The sequence below is a fragment of the Candoia aspera genome, chromosome 2 (assembly GCF_035149785.1).
Source record: "Candoia aspera isolate rCanAsp1 chromosome 2, rCanAsp1.hap2, whole genome shotgun sequence".
Classification (NCBI taxonomy): domain Eukaryota; kingdom Metazoa; phylum Chordata; class Lepidosauria; order Squamata; family Boidae; genus Candoia; species Candoia aspera.
Genome location: NC_086154.1, coordinates 11454824 through 11476272, shown reverse-complemented (window position 1 = coordinate 11476272; position 21449 = coordinate 11454824). Strand labels below are relative to the sequence as shown.

The 21449-nt window shown below is 43.9% G+C and overlaps 1 protein-coding gene across 1 annotated transcript in view; it reads right to left on the bottom strand.

Annotated features, from left to right (window-relative positions):
• The window catches only part of LOC134492050 (complement C4-like), a 76709-nt gene that overhangs the window by 19822 nt on the left and 35438 nt on the right, over window positions 1-21449 (bottom strand). The window contains exons 17-29 of the mRNA XM_063296167.1: window positions 20712-20903; window positions 16658-16772; window positions 16285-16355; window positions 13278-13417; window positions 10076-10285; window positions 7777-7828; window positions 6950-7039; window positions 5326-5529; window positions 4911-4986; window positions 4125-4281; window positions 3852-3992; window positions 2285-2456; window positions 301-488 (exon numbers count right to left, since the gene is read on the bottom strand). Coding sequence (XP_063152237.1) covers window positions 301-488; window positions 2285-2456; window positions 3852-3992; window positions 4125-4281; window positions 4911-4986; window positions 5326-5529; window positions 6950-7039; window positions 7777-7828; window positions 10076-10285; window positions 13278-13417; window positions 16285-16355; window positions 16658-16772; window positions 20712-20903 — 1808 coding nt within the window. The remainder of the gene's footprint in view (window positions 1-300; window positions 489-2284; window positions 2457-3851; window positions 3993-4124; window positions 4282-4910; window positions 4987-5325; window positions 5530-6949; window positions 7040-7776; window positions 7829-10075; window positions 10286-13277; window positions 13418-16284; window positions 16356-16657; window positions 16773-20711; window positions 20904-21449) is intronic.

Genomic DNA, 21449 nt, shown 5'->3' with positions numbered 1-21449 from the left:
AATGGTCTTCACATCTGGCTGCTGGACCTCACAAGGATTTCCCAGCAAGAAAAAGCAGCATGAACACCGAACTGCTACGCCATATGATTAAAGAACAAAAACAAAAAAACCCTCCCCACTGAGACAAAAAGTTCAAGCCCTCTTCTCAGGAAGAGTTCTGTCATCCTGACCAGCCACCCTACGTGCCCTTCCGGACCTTAATTTCCTCTTACAAAAATCACCAACTTCTGGCTCTGATTCAGACACAGTTTCACCACTCCTTTTCTGATAAGCAATGGTTGGGGTGCCACCAGTCAGTACCTGGGTGGATCTGAAGCCTCCTCCATAGTTCCTCTGCTCTGTCAGCCACTTGACAACCTTGCTAGCTCTTGCAACTTCGTTTTGCTTCACTAAGTAGAGAAGCGCATAGCTTGTGGCCTCCACTGAGATAGCCGAAGGGACCTTCTTATTACGGTCTTCATCCACTAACCAGAATATCATGGTGCTGTCTGGAGGTCCAAGAACGAGAGGACAGAATTTACGGCCAAAGCAGAAGTGATGCTTAAACGTGCGCCATTCATTCATTCGTCCGTTCGTCCGTTTCACAGAAATATTAAACAAATAAATGGTTCATAGAACAAATCAATTCAGAGTTCTCACTTGAGACACAAATAACGAGGCTCAAATTATCCTAGTTTGGACACATCAGGCGAAGACCCAATTCCCTTGAGAAGTCCATACTGCTGGGAAAAATGGAAGGAAAGAGAAGAAGAGCGCAGCCAGCAGCAAGGTGGATGGACCCAGCCACGAGAGCAATGAGTGCACCATTGGGAGAGCCAAAAGGCCATGTTGAGGAAAGATCATCCAGGAGGAAACCTGTCTGTGTGACTGTCAACAGTCAACACTGAATTGATGGCACGTAGTCAGTCATACTGGGGTATCTGAATTGCCTCATGGCCCCTGCAGGAATTGGGGCAGGTTAATTCTTGTGGCACCAATAAACATGGGAGGGTTATAACCCCTGTCATCCCGTGCTGGCTGAATCCGGGGGGCTTGGGGTCTGGCAACAGTTAGAGGGTCTGGAGCAGCAGTTCTTAAAGGGGCATTGTGGGGACTCTAGGAAATGTGGAAAGAGAGAGGAAGGAAGAGGCATAAGCACACCATATCCCACACTAGAAGCACGCACTGTGCTCCAAATCCCCCCCTCCGTCTGGCTTTTGCGGTTTGTAAGGCTTCGTTCAGCTGCTGTGAAATGGATGCCAGGAAAAGTGAGAGCCAGTTTGGAGTAGAGGTGAAGGCGCTGGATTAGAAACCAGGAGACCTGAGTTCTAGTCCTTCTTTAGGCATGAAAGCTGGCTGGGAGAATTTGGGCCAGTCCCTCTCTCAGACCAGCCCACCACACAATCTCGGATAAGAGACTGGGCACATTGCGCACACCACCTTGAGTTCTGCAAAGGAAAGGTGAGATATTGGTCTTAAATAAATGAGTCAACCTGTTAACTCGGGTTCCACTGTTAGGCGCACCCCCGGAGCCCTTGCGTCTGGACAGGCTCCAAACCCCATGCTTCAGGTCTGAGGTGGGGTGGGGATTGAATGGGCAGAAGTGTCACAGCCTGGGAAAAGGGGTTGGTTGGGCTGATGGCGGGGGAGAGAAAACGAGAGAGGCAGAGAGAGGGGGGGGAGAAAGAAATCTTGCACCAGGAGGGGGAAACTGAGAGGACCCAACTCGGAAGGAGGGCTAAGCACCACATCTGGGGCTCCCAAGATGTTTTGCTCACAACACCCTAATGCAGCCAATCTGGCTCTCATTTTACTGAGGCAGCAGATCTGTGTCAGTGAGAAGACGACATTGGTGAGAAACAGGTGAAGCCCTGCCTTTTCCTGGTAGTCCTCACTTAACGACCACACTTGGGACTGGAATTTTGGTTGCTAAGTGAAGCAGTCATTAAGCAAATCTGACTCGACTTTATGACCTTTTGGTGGTGGTCGTTAAGCGAATCGCTGGGGGCATTAAGCAAACCACGTGGTCGTTAAGTGAGTCACACTGTTCCCATTGATTTTGCTTGCCAGAAGCCAGCAGGGAAGGTAGAAATGGCGATCATGTGACCAAGGAGCCTGCGCCGGTTGTGTGAGGACCGGTTATAAGTAGGATTTTTCAGCACTGTTGTAAGTCTGAGCCGACACTAAACGCATGGTTGTTCGGCGAGGACTACCTGTAAAGCCATGCCTTTAAAAAAAGAAAGATACCCAACCCCAGGACAGACATTTTTAAACAGCATTTCATGAAAATGAAGAGAGAGAATACTTTTATCTTCCGAGGAAAGCTCCTTTAGGCGGCTGCTGGCAAGAGTAATGGCCGACTGGTCCTCTGAAGCGAGCGCGAGGGCGTAGCTACTGATGGTCACAGGGTACGGCCTCAGAGACTGATCGTTCAGGGCCCTGGCGAGATACGCTGCTGCACGATCCAAGCTATTTCTCTGGGGGGGAAGGAAATTGTATTGGAGCTGGTTAGGGACCTCCAAGTCATACCTTGCGGCCTGCGGCTCACCCCAGGCTTTACTTCTTGCTGCTGTTCTGCGGAGAAAGGGAATTTGCCCACAGCAATGGGGAAAAGGGTGTGTGGGCAGTGGAGCTCTCGTGAGGGTGAATTGGCACAATCGGCTAACACGGATTGTGCTGCGGCACAGCTGGAAACGTTAAGCAGAGTGTGCTGGCGTTTTTTGTTCTTTGGCAAAAAAATCCCCACCAGAAAAAAAAAGAAAAGGAATAGTGCGTGTATCTGGAGAATCTGTACAACCTTCGGATGCAGCTTCTGGAACTTTAGGGTTTAAACAAAGCAAGCAAGCATTTTCTTGTGGTCCAAAAAAAACAAAAAAAAAAGCATTATCAGGGAAATGGATATTTTAAAAAAGCTCAGTGTATTTATCATGGAAGGTTCCACAGATAAGCTTAGCAAATGTGCAAAGAGATGTGGCGGTTTAAAAAAACCCCTAACCATTAAAAAAATCAATAAGAGGGATCAATAGTTGAAATGGTAACACGGGGAAGGTTTTTCCCAACGTGCATGTAAAAAAGGATTGGAGTTACCCAACCAAAGAGAATGAATCTGAGTAAACCTCTCGAGAGCTGAGTCTCCCAGTACCAGCCTGTAGTCCTTCTTATCCAAACATTGTAGACGGATGGGTAAAAGATGTTTTATTTAATAAGATTTAAAGCAGGGACCTCTAACGTTCTTAATCATTTTACTGTGCCAAACTCTCATACATAAATTATATAATTCTACTCAGGCTTTAGCAGCAAATGCAGACTGTCCACTGACTGGAACACTCATGAGGACTAGTAACTGCTTTTTTTTTTTTTTTTTAGAAAAAGTAAAAAGCAGAGATTTTCAGAGTCCTGGATTCCATGCCCTATACAGATAGTCCTTGACTTACTTCCACAATTGGGGCTTTGGTCAATAAGTGATATGGTTGTTAAGAGAGGCATAAGGTGACCAGGCCCGATTTTATGACCTTTTTGCCGTGGCCATAAGCAAGCTACATGGTCGTTAAGCGAATCACACTGTCATTAAGCGAATCTGGCTTCCCCCATTGATTTTGCTTGTCAGAAGCCAGCTGGGAAGGTCATGAATGGAGATCATGTGACCCTGGGATGCTGCAACTGTCGTAAATACATGCTGGTTGCCAAGCACCCGAATTTTGATCACGTGACCACGGGGATGCTGTGATGTCCGTAAGTGCAAGGACAAGTTGTAAGTCACTTTTTCCAGCACTGTTATAACTTTGAACGGTCGCTAAACGAATGGTTGTAAGTCGAGGACTACCTGCATTATCAACATTTTCACGCGTGGAAGGACAGTGATGGCCTCATACCAGATTGCTCAGCTGCTCCTGCTTCTGCCTTTCTGCCTCTTCGTCATTCTCTGGGGCTTCATACAAAGGCAAAGCCTTCTTCAGCGCAATGGTGACAAAGGCTGTCAACGCGGGCCCCCCATGAAGGCCACCTATACCGCCCTGGGAAGAATGGGAAAAAAGAAAAACAGAAGCTCAACGATGGGGCCCAGAAAATCATGATGAATTTGGAGGCACAAGAGCCACCCCTATACGCATGCAACAGGAAACGGAGCCAGCAGCCCAAGGCCTCACCTGCATTTCCCGGTGATAGACAGGGTGGGGATCAATGAAAGACCCATCACTCTGTTGCTTTCCCAGAAGCCACTGCACCGACCCCCGGATCGCGGCACTATCCACCTCCTGGTATAGACGACTCATGGACGAAACCTTCACCACGAAAGCTGTTAGCCTAAAGCAAGCCAGGCAGAAGCAAGATGAGTAAACTCTTGTGACTCCTGGATCGTGTGAATGGGGCACCCTAGCAGGCAACTAAGTTTAAAGGGAGGCTGTTTTAAGTGGCGTCGATGGACAGCTTTGGCTGCCCTGTTGTAATGGTCTGTGGGAATGACCTTGGGAGACGGGAGGGAGGGCTGCAGACTGGACTACTGGTGTGTAAAAGATACCTCAGCCCACAGAAGGAGGGAGGACATGGGAAGTGTTTCAGAAGGGGCCCTCCCTAGTTTTCTGGTTAGGAAGGAGTTTCAGGCTGGACATCAGGAGGAGCTTCCTGACTGTGTGAGCTGTGCGTCAGTGGAACAGGCTGCCACATGACATGGTGAGTTCTTCTTCATCACAATATGGCAGCCAAAGCTGTCCATCAGTGCCACTTAAAACAGCCTCCCTTTAAACTCAGTTGCCTGTAGGACTCTTCAAATAGTCATCTGTCAGAGAGGCACTAGTGAATCCCACACCAAGCAGGGGCTGGACTGGATGACCTCTGTGGTATACCCAAACTCTGTGATTCTATAATCCCCACTCAAGCCCTCTCCTCCCTCCCCTGTTGCTGACACCCAAACTCTTTCGCACTGAGCCTCTTACCAGGTACTGCTGGCGGTGTGGACCCAGGCTCCGTAAGACCCATCATTTTTCCGGTAAGTGAGGATTCTAGCATAGCCTGCAATGCAAGCAGCAAAAGGGAGATGGACAATGGTGCTTTTGGGGGGGGGGGCTGGTTTCTTGGCTGCACAGTCTTCCACGGAGGGTGTTCACCATCTCTTGTTGCATAGGCGAGAGGGAGGAGATGACCAGGTGCATTGAATGGAGAATGCTTGGTTAAGTAGAACACTATCAGCTGGTCATAGTTCCAGAGAAAGGCAGTGGAAGGACGATACAGATGCTGGCCAATTAGTGCTGGGACTCCTTTCAGCTCTTAAATGTATCAGCTGACCTGGCCAAAGGGTCTCCCCTCCATGCATGTACCTCCCCAGCACCCCCTCATATGTGTCATATCCACCTTTGCGGAGGTTCTCTAGGGCCACCTCTTTGCTTTCCGGTTTCAGATGGGGCCACTGCTCTGTCTGGTCCAAGTACTGCATGGCATAGACTCCTGGGGCCAACAAGATCATGGTTTGTTCTGCACATCCGTTTGGAACCCGCAGCAGGGAGGAGATGCCATCTGGGTCCAGAGAACTCTGAATGGTATCAGCAGGAACCGATCCTGTGTGAAGATGAATGAACGCTTCAGCAAATAACATGGGCTGGGAAAGGGGAAGCAAACAGGATAAAGCGAATTCCTCCCCTCCCCAACTCCATACAGATACAGGTAGTCTTTGACTTATAACCACAATAGGGACCAGAAAATTTGTCATTAAGTGGTGTGGTCATTAAGCAAGGCATCATGTGACTTCACCCAATTTTACGACCCTTTTTGCCATGGTCGTTAAGTGAATCATGTGGTTCCCCATTGATTTTGCTTGTTGGGACCCAGCTGGGAAGATTGCAAATGGTGATCATATGACCCCAGGACACTGCAACCATTGTAAATACATGCCGGTTGCCAAGGGCCCAAATTTTGATCACATGACCGCGGGGTGCTGTGACAGTCATAAGTATGAGGGCTGGTTGAAAGTCACTTTTTTCAGTGCTGTTGTAACTTCAAATGGTCAGTAAACGATTGGTCATAAGTCAAGGACTACCTTACTTTAAACCAAAAAGGGAGATCACAGGTCTTTAGCAAGGCTGGCTCTACCATTAGGCAGAGTGATACGCCTTAAGTGGGTGAACGCTAGAGGTAATATGGCATATTGTTGGAGGACAGAGTTTCTAAGTCATTTAAGCTACTCTCATTCCTTCAAACGCTGTCTGACTCCCAAAAAGCCTGGTTGAAGCTTCCCAGACACTCAAACCAACATGGCTACAACTTTATTGTTTCTGAAAAATAGCAGTCATTATAATCAGTTGACAGGCACTAAACCATTATGGCTGATTCCAGGATGTGTTCAAATATAAGATCCACTCTTTCTGTCTTTCCTTCTATGTAATGGTAAGCTGGTTTTACCCACAGCTGCCTATTTACAGTCTTCATCTGCTTTGGAATCTCTAACTACTAATGAAATCCTGACAAATTCAATGGAAACTTCTTCCTGCCTTCTCTGCTAAAGTAAGATTCAACTGCCAGTGGTATCAATTTCTACTTGGGGGCAGGCAGCAAAATGTCTTGGGTCATCTCTTTTTCACAGATAATATGCAATTCTGAGTGGGGCCATCAGAGTTGGGCCAGAGTCAGGGTCTGCTCAGTAAAATAAGCAAAATGCAGTGATGCTGGCTAACCTCATTTTGAAACCAGTACAGCAATATATGTTAGCATCTAAAGAATGTCTAAATAGACAAAAACCTCCACTGAAAACTAAAACAGCTTTCTCCAATCTCGTACCCTGCAGCTATGTTGACTTAATACTCCCATTATTCCCAAGCAAGTATGATTGACCAGGCTGACTGCAGATAAGAAGAGTTGTAAGCCAATATATCTGAGGAGCACCTGGTTGGGGAAGCAGGTCTGAAATTACAAAACTGCAGCACTGGTAGTGAATTGAAAGCTAAGCAAGCTTGAAAACAAAAACCTCAAATTTGGTCTTCACCTGTCAGACGGACATTCATCGTGAAGTCTCCATCAGGAATGGTGTTGGATGGCAGGTCACCTGAAATCTTCACAAATCTGGGGTGTCCATCTAACCCACACAGAGGACAGGATCATAAAAGATTAGCTCCTTATTGCTGCAACCCAGCATGTTCTAAAGCCCTCACAAATAATTTAGAAATCCTGGCTCTGCTACCTCCCTTCCCCCTCACTAATATCCTCGTGCCAGATTTCTCTGAAGTTCTGTTGGAACAGGTGTAGAAGGAACGCCCATAAGAAATTTCCAGTAGCTAATGGCACCACTTGTCTAACTTTTCTTTTCTAGTCCATTAGCTCTTCCTCACAGCCAAGTTAAAGAACAGTCAACAAGTTCCTCAGCCAGTGGAAACCATACCAGCCTAAAATTTGCTACCTCCGCTATCAGTCCTTATCCTGGGAAATGAAGCTGTCCTTATTTCAGGCATACAGAGCTTGCTAAGGACAGGGAGTGGCAGAGCTCCCTCCAGCTTTGGTCCCTTTCCCTCCCATGAAGCATCACCCGCCTGTAGGAAAACATCCACCAATCATTCTCCTTAATATAGGATGGAGCTAGAACTGAGGTGGAGGCAAGTTTTGACAGATGGATAGACCAGCAGGTTTAGCTCTCTTTCAAAACTTGCTGCAGATTGGCTCAAGCATGTTCTTCAGGGGAAGCACAACACTTAGATTTTGGACAGGAGTTTAGGGCTATTCTGAAGTGGCAAACAGAGTAGTAGTATATTCCAGCTATTGTGGGTCTGTTCCCTGGAGTAATAAGAAGAGAGTTTTACCTCTGATACAATGTCCTACCTTTACTATCAAGAGGGACGGTATATTCTTCCAGCCTGGTGGCACCCTCTTTCTGAAAATGGAGAAGAAATGGAACAGGTGTGGCTATGCATCAGGTTCTATTTTTGTTAATAGTGATTTTATTAAGGATTAAAAGTACAAGAGTAAAAACTAAAACACACTAAAAAAGTAAAAGAATAAAAAGTAGAAGGTGCAGAAAAAAAAGAAAGAAATAGAAATAGAAAAGAAAGAAAAAATATGAATATAGTTAAGGAGAAGGAATATATAAAGATGTGACTTCCCACCTATATCACAAGAAGTAAAAACAAATTTAGTAACTTTAGTAACTAATCGTCTTTTCTTAAAATGTAATACATGATCTCTTCTTCCCAGATCCCATCTCTTATCTATAAACAAATCCTTAAAAACCTTGTCATTTCAGTCCTGATCAGCAAAAGTCCATTAAGGGTTACCAGAAATAACAACGTATATATCCTTGATCAAATAAACCAACTTTATATTTCTTTCTTCTAACAATCTTGATTTTTAGTCCCTTCAAATAATGTCCTAGAACTTGATTTCTTTTCATTTTTTCTTTGCCCTTTCTCAGAAAATTCTTCAAAACTTTAACAAGCCTCTTTTGTAAATCCAATATAGGAAAATTATCTAGGTCACTCTCTTGGTTTGTTATTTGAATATCCTTTATTAAGACATCAGCCAGTTTGTTTTGTATGTCCAGTGTAACATCTTTTTCCATGTTATTCTTATAGCCTGTCATCTTTAAATCCACTTTCAACTCAGTCTTGATCTTGTCAGGTAGCACTTGTTCCTCTTCCACAGCATCTTTTAGACACAGTCTATCTATAGATACAGACACTTTTAAAATTAACTTCTGGTCCATTGTCAAAAATATCCTTCAACATGTCCAATGTAAAATATTTTGGTTCATTCTGTAATTGTAAGTCGAATATGAATGTTCTCTTTTAACTGTAATCTTTAGTTCCTTCTACTTCCCTCTAATGTCCAATTTTTAAGGTCTTATTATTTTTTTGAATTCAGAACAAAAGCATTTTCCCATGGGAAGGATTCTTTATAACTAGTTCCAAAATCTTATTTATTTGTTTGTAACTTTCTAAAATCCAGGTTTTCATCAACTTTTTGCTGTTTATTAAAAAAATTTTTTTTTAAGTTCTTAAACTTGTCGTTGAAACTTTCACTCAGGATTGAAGGAAACTCACCCAATGCTTTAAAGCCTGTCAATCCAAAGTTCCTAATAGCTGAAAGGCAGTTAACAAGCAATTTCCAAAAGTGATTAGAAAAGGAAGTTTATGAACTTAGAGTCCTTTTAAAGGCGCCAACCACGGATTGAGCAAGATGGCTATTCCCTCATCTCCCAGAGCTCTAAACCCACTGGAGACCACTGTCTTGCAGTCTTCTCGTGAGGAGCAGCTGTCTGGAGTGCTTGTGGGTGATCTCAAATCCTTTCCTTGTCTGGAGAGGAATTACGAAGAGACAGTCTACTCACCGGCTCTTCGTTCCGCTGCGGTTGTCAGCTCCACTTTTTGTGGCACTGTCTTCAGTCCCCCGTTTCTTACCCGGAAGTCCCATCTCTATGCATCAGGTTCTACATGACAGCCAACTTGGCATGTGGTGGACAAAATCAGATACACTATTCTGCTTAGCCATGAAGCCAAGGAGCGTGATGCGTATGCTGAGTGTAAAGACAGTTATCTCCCAAGCGTTACTGATCCTTTGCTGTTGAACTCTGAATAATGTTGCTTCACAAGTGCAAACTCTGGGACATGTGAGTGTGGCATTAATACGTAGGTATTATCATCTACATTCAGCTGATGAAAAATGCACGATATTTGGGACCCAAATAGGCATAGTGAAAATATGTGCAACTAGCAAATGTGGAGAATTTTGCTTAAAAGCTGCAGTGTCCAACCATCCACAGGCTATTTGCACCTCCTCTTCCCTAATCCAGAAACACCTTATAAAATTGCTGTCTAAGTTTGGTGATGTGGTTTCCTGGCATTTTAGCAAGTTTTGTGAAGCACTTGTGCTTTGAAGCTGCTATGTTTAGCTATGATTCAGACAGGAATCAGGTCCCCTATCCCCCAGATTTTCCTTCCATTTCTGATCCCGCTTCCACCGATTTTGGCAACGTACCATCTAGCACACCATTCAAAAGGCAACTTTAACCCTCAACTTGGAGAAGAGTCTTTATCCTGGCTTAACATTCTTGCTTTTGCATCAGGAACAAGATTATGGAGCACCTGTGAGCTTTGCAACGTTTGCAGTAATTGAAGCTTCTTACCTCTACCCGTAATTTCTTGGAAACCTTGTCCCCTATCCCCCACTCGCCAACAGCAACCACAGTGATGGGGATGTCGCTTGTCCCAATGGGAACCAAAACGAAGGGCACAGGAATTGTGGACTTCCCTGGCACCTCCACCCGCTGCTTCCGTGCCGGGCCAAGAGTCGCTGGGGAACAGATGCCTTCGGCCGGCTCCAGATATACTAAGACCTAAATCAAGAAAACGGGAAACACGTTCTGCTCAAATTTTAACCTCCTTTTCCAAGAACAACCGAGCAGCTGTTCTGATGCAGAAACTGAGATGGTGACTCATATATTTCTGGCTTGTCCTGTTGTTTTTTTTAATTAGAATTTTTAAAATACAATAAAAGTATAAAGGATCAAAGGAAAAATAAGACAAAAAGGAAAAGATAAAATTATGACTTCCGCCCTTCTCTCTATTGAGTGGTTACTATCTTACTCTTCCCCCTTTTTTATCTCTTACTTTATAACCCTTTTAGTCCCCAAATTCATAAATCATCAATTCAGTCTTTTCTTCTTTAAGAAGAAAAGTCCATATAAGGTTTCCAGTCTTTCAAAAAGGTCGTTATCATTTTTTCCCTAACCAAACTGGTCAGCTTTGCCATTTCTACAAGTTCCGTCAATTTTATAATCCAGTCTTACGCTGTATTTCATTATCCTTCCATTTTGGTGCATATAGTAATCTTGCCACAGTTACCATATGCAGTATTAACTCCCTGTACTTTTCTAATTCAATGCCCATAAAACCCAATATTGTAGAAACAATTCTGGTTTCATTGTAATATTAAGCTGCAATACCTTTTGCATCATTGTATGGATTTGCACCCAAAATTTCTTTGCTTTTAACGATGCATGATAGAAGGTCTCCGCTTCCTTTTCATACTTCCAACACTGGTTTGATATTCCTTTGTACATTTTTGAAAGCTTGACCAGTGTCATACATCAACCCTATTTCTGGTTTGTCCTATCTATCATCCCTGGAGAGCAGAATTGATAATTCTTCTAATTGCAGAGTGTTCAGGATAGCTCCAGCAGAGATAAAGGCACTTTTTACTAAGAGATCAGCCCAGTGAAGTTCCCAAGAAGGTGGCTAAATGTTATTCTGTAGCTCTTCCCATTGAAAGCCACAGGATTTAATTAGAACCTACTAACTCTAAAATTTGTAATCTCTCGTTTTCTTCAGTTCCTGTACTCAGTTCCTGTCCTTCTTTTCAATTGATGTTAATGAGTATTTTTATTTTGTGTAATATCACTACCTGGACACATTGCCCTTATATGCGATTTTAAGTTGCTGGCCTTTGGGTATAATAAAACTTAATATATATATAATATTAAATGTCAATTTACAGATGCAGCCTTTAATAAGCATTATAAATAGAATAATCAATGAACAGATTAATCATCTTATTTCTTATTTGATTTATTTATAAGTTTGATTCCTGTTACATTTTTCAGGTCAAAGATGACTAACGTAATAGGGTAATGAACAGTCAAAATCCTAAATTTAGCTGATTCATCCGTGAAGGCCAATTTTAATCAGTGGCAGCAAAACCTGAGCAATAGATATATTGCGGTCATTTCAGCTCATAGCCGATAAACTGCATTTCTTAGTACTTTTTCATAGCAAAATCAAAAAGGGGCACAAGAAAGAATGAATGTACTGCCTGAATCTTCTCCATTGTGCTCTGCTTTTTCCTATGTGTGAGGATTTTTTTTTTCTTTTCAGGAATTATTCACACAAACAAACATCCATCTGCAGTCTGAAAACAGGTTAAATCCCACAGGTCTGGAATTAACTGGCTCACACAAAGCACATTTTAAGCAAACTATCATAAACTGAAGAGAGATTATAATTTTGTCAAAGAGCTGAACAGAACTTGAAAGAGAAGTTTTTCAAATTTAAATCTGTCAAATATAGGTATAGTTTGCTTTCCTCTGTCTAGAAAACAGGTTTTGCACATTTCGAAACTGACTCAAAACCTGGTAAAATCTGTCACTATGAGATAAGGGTGGGAGAAAAGAAATGTGTGTCTGGTTTTTCAGCTTATGCTCATTTTAAATGCTTTGTTTGGTTTTGACTTAGCATGTTGTAGGACTTGGTATGAATGTAAAGTAGCCTTCTCCAATCTACCTATGCATTGAGCTATATCTCCCTGAAGTCTCAGCCAGTGTGGCCAATGGTAGGAAATTTGGATGGAGTACTCTGGATATTGAGAGCCGGTTTGGTGAGGTGGTTAAAGACACTGGGCTACAAACAAGAAGACAGTGAATTCTACTCCCACCTTAGGCACAAGGCCAGCTGGGTGACCTTGGGCCAGCTTCTTTCTCTTAGCCCTAGGAAGAAGAAAGCAAGGATAAATCATTTCCAAAAATGCTGCCAAGAAAACTTCAGGGACTTGTCCAGGCAGTTGCTAGAGTCAAAACTGACACATAGGCACACACACCACATAAAATATCTGGACATTGTAGCTCCAAAGTTTCTGGATAGCCCCAAGCTAGGGAGGTGGTAGTGGTAAAACATCTCTGAACTACTTTAAAATTGTTGGAATTATCAGGGGTCAACTCAGCATTGTCTCATAAGCATAAGGGGGTTGCTCTAGCAAATCGCATCTCTACTGTGCTTTTGGGATGTCACATGGGTCACCTGATTTCCACTTCCTTCTTCTTCTTGGGCTTGGGGATTAACAATCTCCATTACCCCTCATGGGCAGACATGCAAGCTGGAAGAGCTGCAGAATGCAGCTCTCCCCTTTTTCATCATCCAGTGATGATTAAGTGCTTTCTACTGTGAACCTACCTGTATCCAGATCTACTGAATAAAAGTAAGCTATCTCTATTTACTTCATCTAACTACAGTGTGAAGACTGAATTTATTTCTGAACATAATTAAGCTTAATGTGCAAGTTCCACATTGGCCAAAATGATTGGTCTCCATAACCATATGGTGGAACATAACCATATACCCTTTTGGGGGAGATGGGCAGTAAGAGAAATGTGAATAATAATAAACAAACAAACAAACAAACATACAGGAAGAGAAAGTTCCTTAGATGTGTATGGACCAAGCTGTTTAGGACCTGTAAGTTTTTTTTTAAAGATAGTTTCCCAAATCCTGTCCTAGAAGATAATAGAAGATGAGATCTGCACATTCTCAGCTAATAGCAAAAAAGGAAGCACTTACGGTGATTGGCTGAGATTGGTAGTTGTATAAAACTGGACGAAGCTCTATCTGTTCAAGCTGTTTTACTGAGTATGGCAGCCGGAGCGAGACGTGGAAGTCTTGGAAGACTGTAACATGGAAAGGTTCTGAAACACAGATCCCTAAGAACACAGGAATAACTGGGCATTAGCTGAGTAACAATGGAACTCCGTGGCTGAACAAAAAATAAATCATCATGGAAGGCATGGGGCTAAGGAAACATAAGAAGTATGGCATGCTAGTCTGAACTTCCAATATTGAACTGAAAAGCCACCATTGACCCTGATGCAGGTACAAACAGAAAAATCTAAAAAAGGTCCTGAGGCTGGATCAGGCTAACCGTTCATCTAAATCCAGCCTTTGGTTCACCCTAAGCCACTGAACCTCCTTGGGTGACTTTGGGTCAGTCCCTCCCTCTCAGCCCAAGAGCCACTGTGGTGTTACGGGGAAGGAGCTGGACTAAGATGGGGAGGCTGAGGTTCTAGTTGTTGGAATTATCAGGGGTCAACTCAGCATTGTCTCATAAGCATAAAGGGGTCTTTCTAGTAAACGCATCTCTATTGTGCTTGTGGGATGTCACATGGGTCACCTGATTTCCACTTCCTCCTCCTCCTTGGGCTTGGGGATTAACAATCTCCATTTTTACCTCCTGGGCACACCTGCAAGCAGGAGATGCTGCAGAATGCAGCTCTCGTCCTTCCATCTCACTTGCATGCAGACTTTCTATTCCACATAGAAAGTGTCTACAAAGAACCAGTGATGAATAAGTGCTTTCTACTATGAATCTACTTGTATCCAGTTCTACTGAATAAACATAAGCTACCTTTTTTTTTCTCTTCACCTAACAACTGTGTTCAGACTGTATTATTTTCTGAATGCAATTAAGCTTAATGTGCAAGTTTGGGTTCACGCTTCTACTTTGCAAGATTGTTGTTAGCTGCTTGGAGTTCTTTTATTAACTTTCAAAAGTGCCATCACTAGTCCCCTGACAGCCATGGGAGCTTCATGGGGACTCTGGGCCAGTCCCTCCCAGCCCAAGAGTCAATGTGGTCAAGTGGTGAAGGTGTTGGGCTTGGAGTGGGGAGACCCAGGTTTTATACCCCCCTCAGCCACAGAAGCTGCCTGGGTAACTTTTGACCAACCACCGACCTGTTTTTGGGGGGGAGCAAGAGGAGAGGGAGGCTACCTATACCTCCTTGAGGTGGGATATAAATGCAACAACTGTGTTCCATTTGCTAAATCTAACAAAGACATCTAACAAAGACAATGTTTGTGACATCGCAACGGCTCGCATGACAATACAGGGATATGGGTCCTGAGCTGATAAGGCAAGGGCAATAGAAAAACACAAAAAGAAGTAAGGGGTTTAAGGAAACTATGTAACTTTGACCGAGTCCGGCAGCCCAGGAAGCAACAATAAAAGGAAACTGACATGAAATTGAATAACAACCGAACAGGTGAGGTTCGGAAGGGCGTGCCCCGGCTTTCAAGGAATTAGAAGCCTGATCGCCCGGCAATGGATCATCACCGCACAGGAAGGCGATCGAGGCGATGCCCGGGGCACAGGGGGCTGGACGACCTCTCACCTGGCAAGGACGAACTGTTGGGACTCGTGGGGCGCACCTGGGGTGAGGGGGGGTGGAGCGCTGACCGGCACGGGCTATTTAAATCCGGTTCCGGCGCGTTCCCCTCACTCTCAGCTTTCTAAGGGCATGCATTCTATTCCCAAATAAAACCAGAACCTAAGTCTACTCTAGCGTCTGTGTTTTTACCGGGTCTCGGGCAGAGCCTGACACATACATACATACATACATAAATTTTGTGTCATGCAGTGCATACAGGAAGATCGCAAGCAGGGAGGGGAAAAGGATGGGATGACTTCTCTACTTCTTAGGTAACAGCTTTTTGCATCGATTGACATCCCTATCATTGGGCTTCATTCTCTAAAACTACTTGCTCCAGCATGTCTCTGTGAGACACGGGACAGTTTGAGTGTGTTTATGGCAAAGGCAGACAATTACATCTTTTGCAAATTCTGAAAAGCCCATCTGGAGGAGATCTGTTAGACCTCTAGTAAAAGACAAGGTGGATGGGTGATATTCCAGAGGTGACGGACTCGTCCCTGGGGGAGCTGGGGGTGGTGACAACAGACAGGAAGCTCTGGCGTGGGCTGGTCCATGGAGCCACGAAGAGTCGGAAGCGAATGAATGAATAAACAACAAAAAGTTCTCTATCTCCTTTCAGGGCATGAGGAGATGATGTCAGAAAGAGAAAAAAGACAGAGAATTTGGGCTCCCCGCACCCAGCTTTGGCTCTGACCCACTCTGTTTGTTTCCATTGTGCAGCCCCCAACAGATTTCCCCAACACGAAAAAAAGGCATGTTTGTCCAACTACCCCCAATAGCAAAAAAAAATTGATTTTTTGAATACATTATTTGAATTTAAACAAATAGACAATATAGATATAGATATATTTAAGAGGCACAACAGATATTAGCAAAATAAAGTAGGGGAAAAACATGCATAAGACATGGGAACACTAAAAGCACTTTTTGCCCACCATCAAGTCTGTTCTTTAAAAAAAAACCTAGGAAATGGAAAGTATGAGATGGGCAGTAAAGACGTATGACAAATAAATAAAAAAAAGTAAGGAATGAAGAAAGCTAGATAGACTTTCTCCACAAATCTAGTGCTGGTGGAAGAAGAGAGGGACACGGAATATATTTCCAACATTATACAAGAAGTCCAGCAAGGCTGGTCTTCCGTTAGCAAGACAGGCACAATAATTATGGATTAGAGGAGTCCAATGAATCTGGGGAGACAGACACAGATCTAAGCAACCTTTTCTAGCCTCCGGGGCTATTGGATTGCAGTTCCCATAAACCTTAGCTAGCTTGGCCAAGGTCACCAGAATTTAGAGGCTAGATGTTTGAGAGGCAACGTCTGTGGAGGTCCGCTTCCTGGACAAGCAAAAACCATCAATGTTTACCTTTCTGAGGAGATATGCTAACCGCTCGTATCTCCCACGTGGTGATGGAATCAGGGAGCATAACATGTTCCCTGAAAAAGACCAAGGAGAACCTTTCTTCATCTTCCTGCATCACACGCCCTTCCATCAAGGCCACAAAACTCTTCAAAACGTTTTGATGCAGCCGCCAGTCATCACAAGACCGCTCACCCCTCCATGAAACCCTCATCCCAGGGACCCAAGACCCCTTTACACACATGCGTATTTACGCAGGCAAATATCTGGGCTCAGCCCCTGGTTCAAGGCTCTCTAGAGCCCAACATCTGACACAGATGAAGCATTCGTACCATCACAGGAAAGGAAACCCAAGTAAAAGAGCTTCTGTTCTACTCACGTATGGCTTCGATTCACAGACAACGTTTTCCAGAACCAGCTCTCGGGGAAAAAACTTCGCAGTCGGATTAACTCCTCGTTAAAAATATCTTCTTCTTGTTCTTCTTCATTTTGGACTGTGTGGAAAGATGGGTCGCTAGCTAAAAATTTCACTTTGCTCTCTGCCTGAAACCTTAAAGGAGAGGTTTTCAGGCCCCTAACTTGACCGAATTCAGATATTTCAGTAAACGTTGCAATGTTTCTAGAATTTCACTGTTTTATCGCTACTTTTATTCTGTATTTATTATTATGATTGTTAATGATCTGGGTGATGGTCTCTGTATATGTTAGGTCTTTACACTGTTGGATCTCTTTTTGTGTCAGGTTTTTTAGGAGTGAATCACAAGTACATGAAAGGTAAAGGAATGGGTTGAGAGGAAGGGGAAGAACAAGGAAGTTACGACAGGATGGAATTGATTAGATTCTCAAAAATAAAGAAGTGAGAAATTTAAAGAACCAAAGGCAAGGTCTGAAGAAGTATATGGACATGCCAGAAGGCCTTGCAAGAATAGAAAGTTATGGAGCAATATAGCGAACAGTTTTGATGTAAACTGTTCTACGATTTGCAGAACGTTGTTTACTTCAAAAGGGAAGAGCATAATTGATATGTATGAATCTTTTCCCATATTGTCATGCTCCCAGATCAAATGTTCCCAGAACATTTGATTGGACTTGCATGCATGTTTCGGTCAACATGTTTATTACTCTTGCGAGTCGAAGGCACGGGAGGGGGAACATCCTTGGAGTGTGAAATCATCTTGTTTGGACTGTCTCACAATGCCAAGGTCGTTTGCGAGGAGCCGTTGAAGACAGCTGCAGATTCCTACAGTAACTGGCACGAGAGGGAGGGGCGCATACCTGAGATGGGGAGTGGGGGGGAGTTTGAATTCACTGAAGACATTTACTTGGGAAAAAGCGTGGGATTTTTCATTCACAACTTTTTCTTTGTACTGAATGCTACTGTCGTGAGTGCTGATGGCGAGCAGGAGGGGGCCCCTATCCAGGCGGGAAAACGCATGCATAGTAGTGAGGAGTTGAGCAGCCATTCAAAGAGACACAGATCAGACCCGCCTTGACTTTTGGGGTTTATCAGTCTGGGTTTTTCCCACGCTTCTTCAGTTTGTTAGGATTTTCTGTCTCATTAGCAGCAATAAACATAGAGAACTAACCATCGTCTCAGCGTGTTTCCTGACTGTTAGGACATCAACAAACCATTAAAGAGAATTCTAAGTAAATACTTAGGATTTAATGGGAAGTTGAGTATTCCAGTCATCACACATATGTTTTAACTGCGGTGTTATTGGGCTGTTTAGAAATACAATAAAGAATAAGCAGCAATTAAAATCGTGGACTTTTTGCAGGTGTCCGAAGGCCGGCGCCCTTCAGGTAGACTGTCTACAGCTACCATCATCCCCAGTCAATACCAGGATGGTTGGGAACAGTGAGAGCAGTAGTCCAACACATCAGAAGGGCACCAGGTTGTGAAAGTCTGGCTTAGCGGCTAGCAAGGGGTGATAGTCAGTTCTGGATACTGTAATTTTTTTTTTTAATCCAAACCATCTCCAAAGAGATATGGCCAGCATACATGGTCCCCCCATCACTTATCTTCCCAACAACCCTGAGAGGTAGATTAGAATGAGAGGTTGTGCCTGATCAAAGATTAAATGCTGAGGCTCATTCTCGCCTGCACCGGCGTCAAGGAGAGGATCGGTCATCTTTCTGCTAACAGCAACCGATCTTGGTCAGAATGGATGGCACCAATGCAGCACTTGAGTTAATTCCAGACCAAAAGTTCCCTGTCTGTGCACTGAGAGAGGAATTACAATTCAGGGATAAACAATATGCTTTGCAAGAGGAGAAGGACAGGTTCAATCACCAGCAGCATTCTCTGGGTAAGGCTGAGAAAAACTCTAGCCTGGCTGCCTCAAAATGCTTCAGAAATAGCTCCAGATCTGTGCTTCTCTTCTTGCTGTCTGGATTTGGGCAGGATTCTGTGAGGTGTAGAAGCTGACGCTTTACCCATCAGTTGTCTGATCTAATGGAGCTGAACTGTGTGATTGGAGACCTGGTGGGTAATCAGTTGGCTTCTACAGAAGATTGTGGAAAGGCTTGGAAAAAAGAACATTCAAGAGAAGAGTTGATCAGACAACTCAGCTCAGGCTACAAAAGGGCCAGGGAAAAGAGATTCCACCTTAATGAACTCACTCATAAATGAGGGTTGGAAGTTCCTATCATACAGTAGTTTCCAAGATTCTGTACCTGGTCCCAATCCTTGCATTAAAAAAACACCTTATAGAAGTCTGTGTAATTCTTGATTCCTTGCTCACAAGGGACTTGCAATGGTGTGTGGGAATGACCTTGGGAGACAGGAGGAACAGCCGCAGAGTAAACAGTGGTCAGATAAGAGGCAGCTGAGCCTGCAGAAGGAATGGGGGTGTGGCAAACATCTCAGAAGGGACCCTCCCTAGTTCCTTGGACTGTAAAGGTGAGGGGGGAGAGATGTACGTTCAGATTTGCAAGATTCTTACAATAAAGGTAATGTTAGTACTCATGATTTTGGCTTCTTGTCTGAACTACCTCACAAGGCTGACAGGACTTAACAGCTCTTTGTCTCCAGTGCCTATCAGCACCTTTATGAACAAAGAGTTCATAAAACTCTGGTTAAGTGGTTAAGGTGCTGTCCTAGAAACCAGGAGACTGTGAGTTCTAGTCCAGCCTTAGACATGAAAAACTGGCTGGGTGACTTTGGGCCAGTCACTCTCTCTCAGCCCAACCCACCTCACAGGGTTGTTGTGGGGAAAACAGGAGGAGGAAGGAATATTAGGTATGTTCACCACCTTGAGTTATTTATAAAAAAATAATAATAAAGGTGGGATAAAAATAAAAATAAATAAATAAATAAAAGTTTTGTCCATTTATTTATTTATTTATCAAGTTTTGTCACCGCCCATCTCCCCCAAAAGAGGGACTCTGGGCAGTTTACAATAAAGCTAAAAAGGGTAAAATACAATGAAAACAAGATATATTACACAACGTATAAATATACAGTATAAAGTATAAAATAGCATCCAAGATGGCAATTAAAAGTTCTGATTTGGATTCACAATAAGCAAATACCTTAATGGGGCTAAGTTTAAATATAGGTTTATTGTTCTTCAGGCAGCTAAGGGTGGCAGGAAGGGCAGGGAGTCAGTACCAGTCAGCCAGCCCAAGGCCCCACCAGGAATCCTCCTACCCCACTCAAGGATGAAGTTTTGACAGATCGCTAAGCCCTGGGTCTAGCCATCTATCAAAACTTGTCTCCTTTCCCCTGGTCCAGCCCTGATCCATGTTATGAAGATGGATCTGGTGGGATATCCATCAGATACTTTCCTTAACTTAAAGGTAAAAGTTTCCCTTGACATTAAGTCCAGTCGTGTCCGACTCTAGGGGGCGGTGCTCATCTCCGTTTCAAAGCCAAAGAGCCGGTGTTTGTCTGAAGACACTTCCTCCGTGGTCATGTGGCCAGCATGACTACACGGAACGCCGTTACCTTCCCGCCGAAGCGGTACCTATTAATCTGCTCACATTTGCATGTTTTCGAACTGCTAGGTTGGCAGGAACTGGGACTAGCAACGGGAGCTCGCCCCGTCACGTGGATTCGAACCACTGACCTTCCAATCGGCAAGCTCAGCAGCTCAGCGGTTTAACCCGCAGCACGTCCTTAACTTATGCCACATTAAATCTGAAAGGACAGGATCACTTGTAAGACTTCCAACTGGGGCAGTTTATTGCTCAGCTGTTGGGGCAGCACAATTCCTGTCAGCCTAGATTTCCATTATGTTCCGGATTGGAGGAATGATATTATGGCCGCTGTGAGGAAGAACCCTTCAGGTGGAACTCTTTGTTATTAAAACACGTTTGTTGGGCTGACAGGAATCGATGTTTAAACATCTGGATTGCCTTCCTTGAGCTAAACCTTTCTCTTCTCCTAATCAGGGTGGGGAAATACAGCTGGCTCAAGGTGCCATACTCACCCCTTGCAAGACCATGGGAACCCCAGGACTGGCGCCGTAATTTGGCAGCGTGGCGGCAGCAGTCCAGGAAGGCTTCACGGCACTCCTCGTTTTCAATTCTTTTGGCACGTTCATCACACGTCCGTGGAATGCGAAGCAGCACAATGCCACCCTTGCAGCATTTACAATGAGCAGACTTACAGTATTCGGCAACTGCAAAGGAGAGGAGGAGGAGATGATAAAATGTCAGTGGATATAAAATGCAAAAAACAGAAAAGGTAAAGGTAACCCAGGGTTTCTGTAGCGGTATGTGAGAAAGACTTTGGGAGACGGGGCGAAGAGATGCTGCCTAGGGAATGGTCAGATAAGAGAAGGCAGAGCCCACAGCTGCATAATGGGTGGAGAAAGGCTCAGAAGGGACCCTCCCTAGCTTCTCAGGCTGTAAAAGAGATGGCAGGAGATTTGTACTTTCAGAGTTGCAAGATCATTTTAATGTAGCCTTACAATGAAGTGGAATTAGCTCATCTGGTTGTGTTTCCTGTCTGGTCTACCTGAGAAGGCTGACAATTTCACATTCCCTTCCCAAAATTCAGGCCAGTCTAGCTCAGCAGTTCCCAAACTTTTCTTTCTGATATATCAGACCATTATACATAAACCAAAGGCTGGCAATGCGGTGCCTGCCAATATTCTAACACACATCTGTCTTATGTAGATGGTATCTGCAGGATCCCACAATTATTTATACATTTATATATTCAG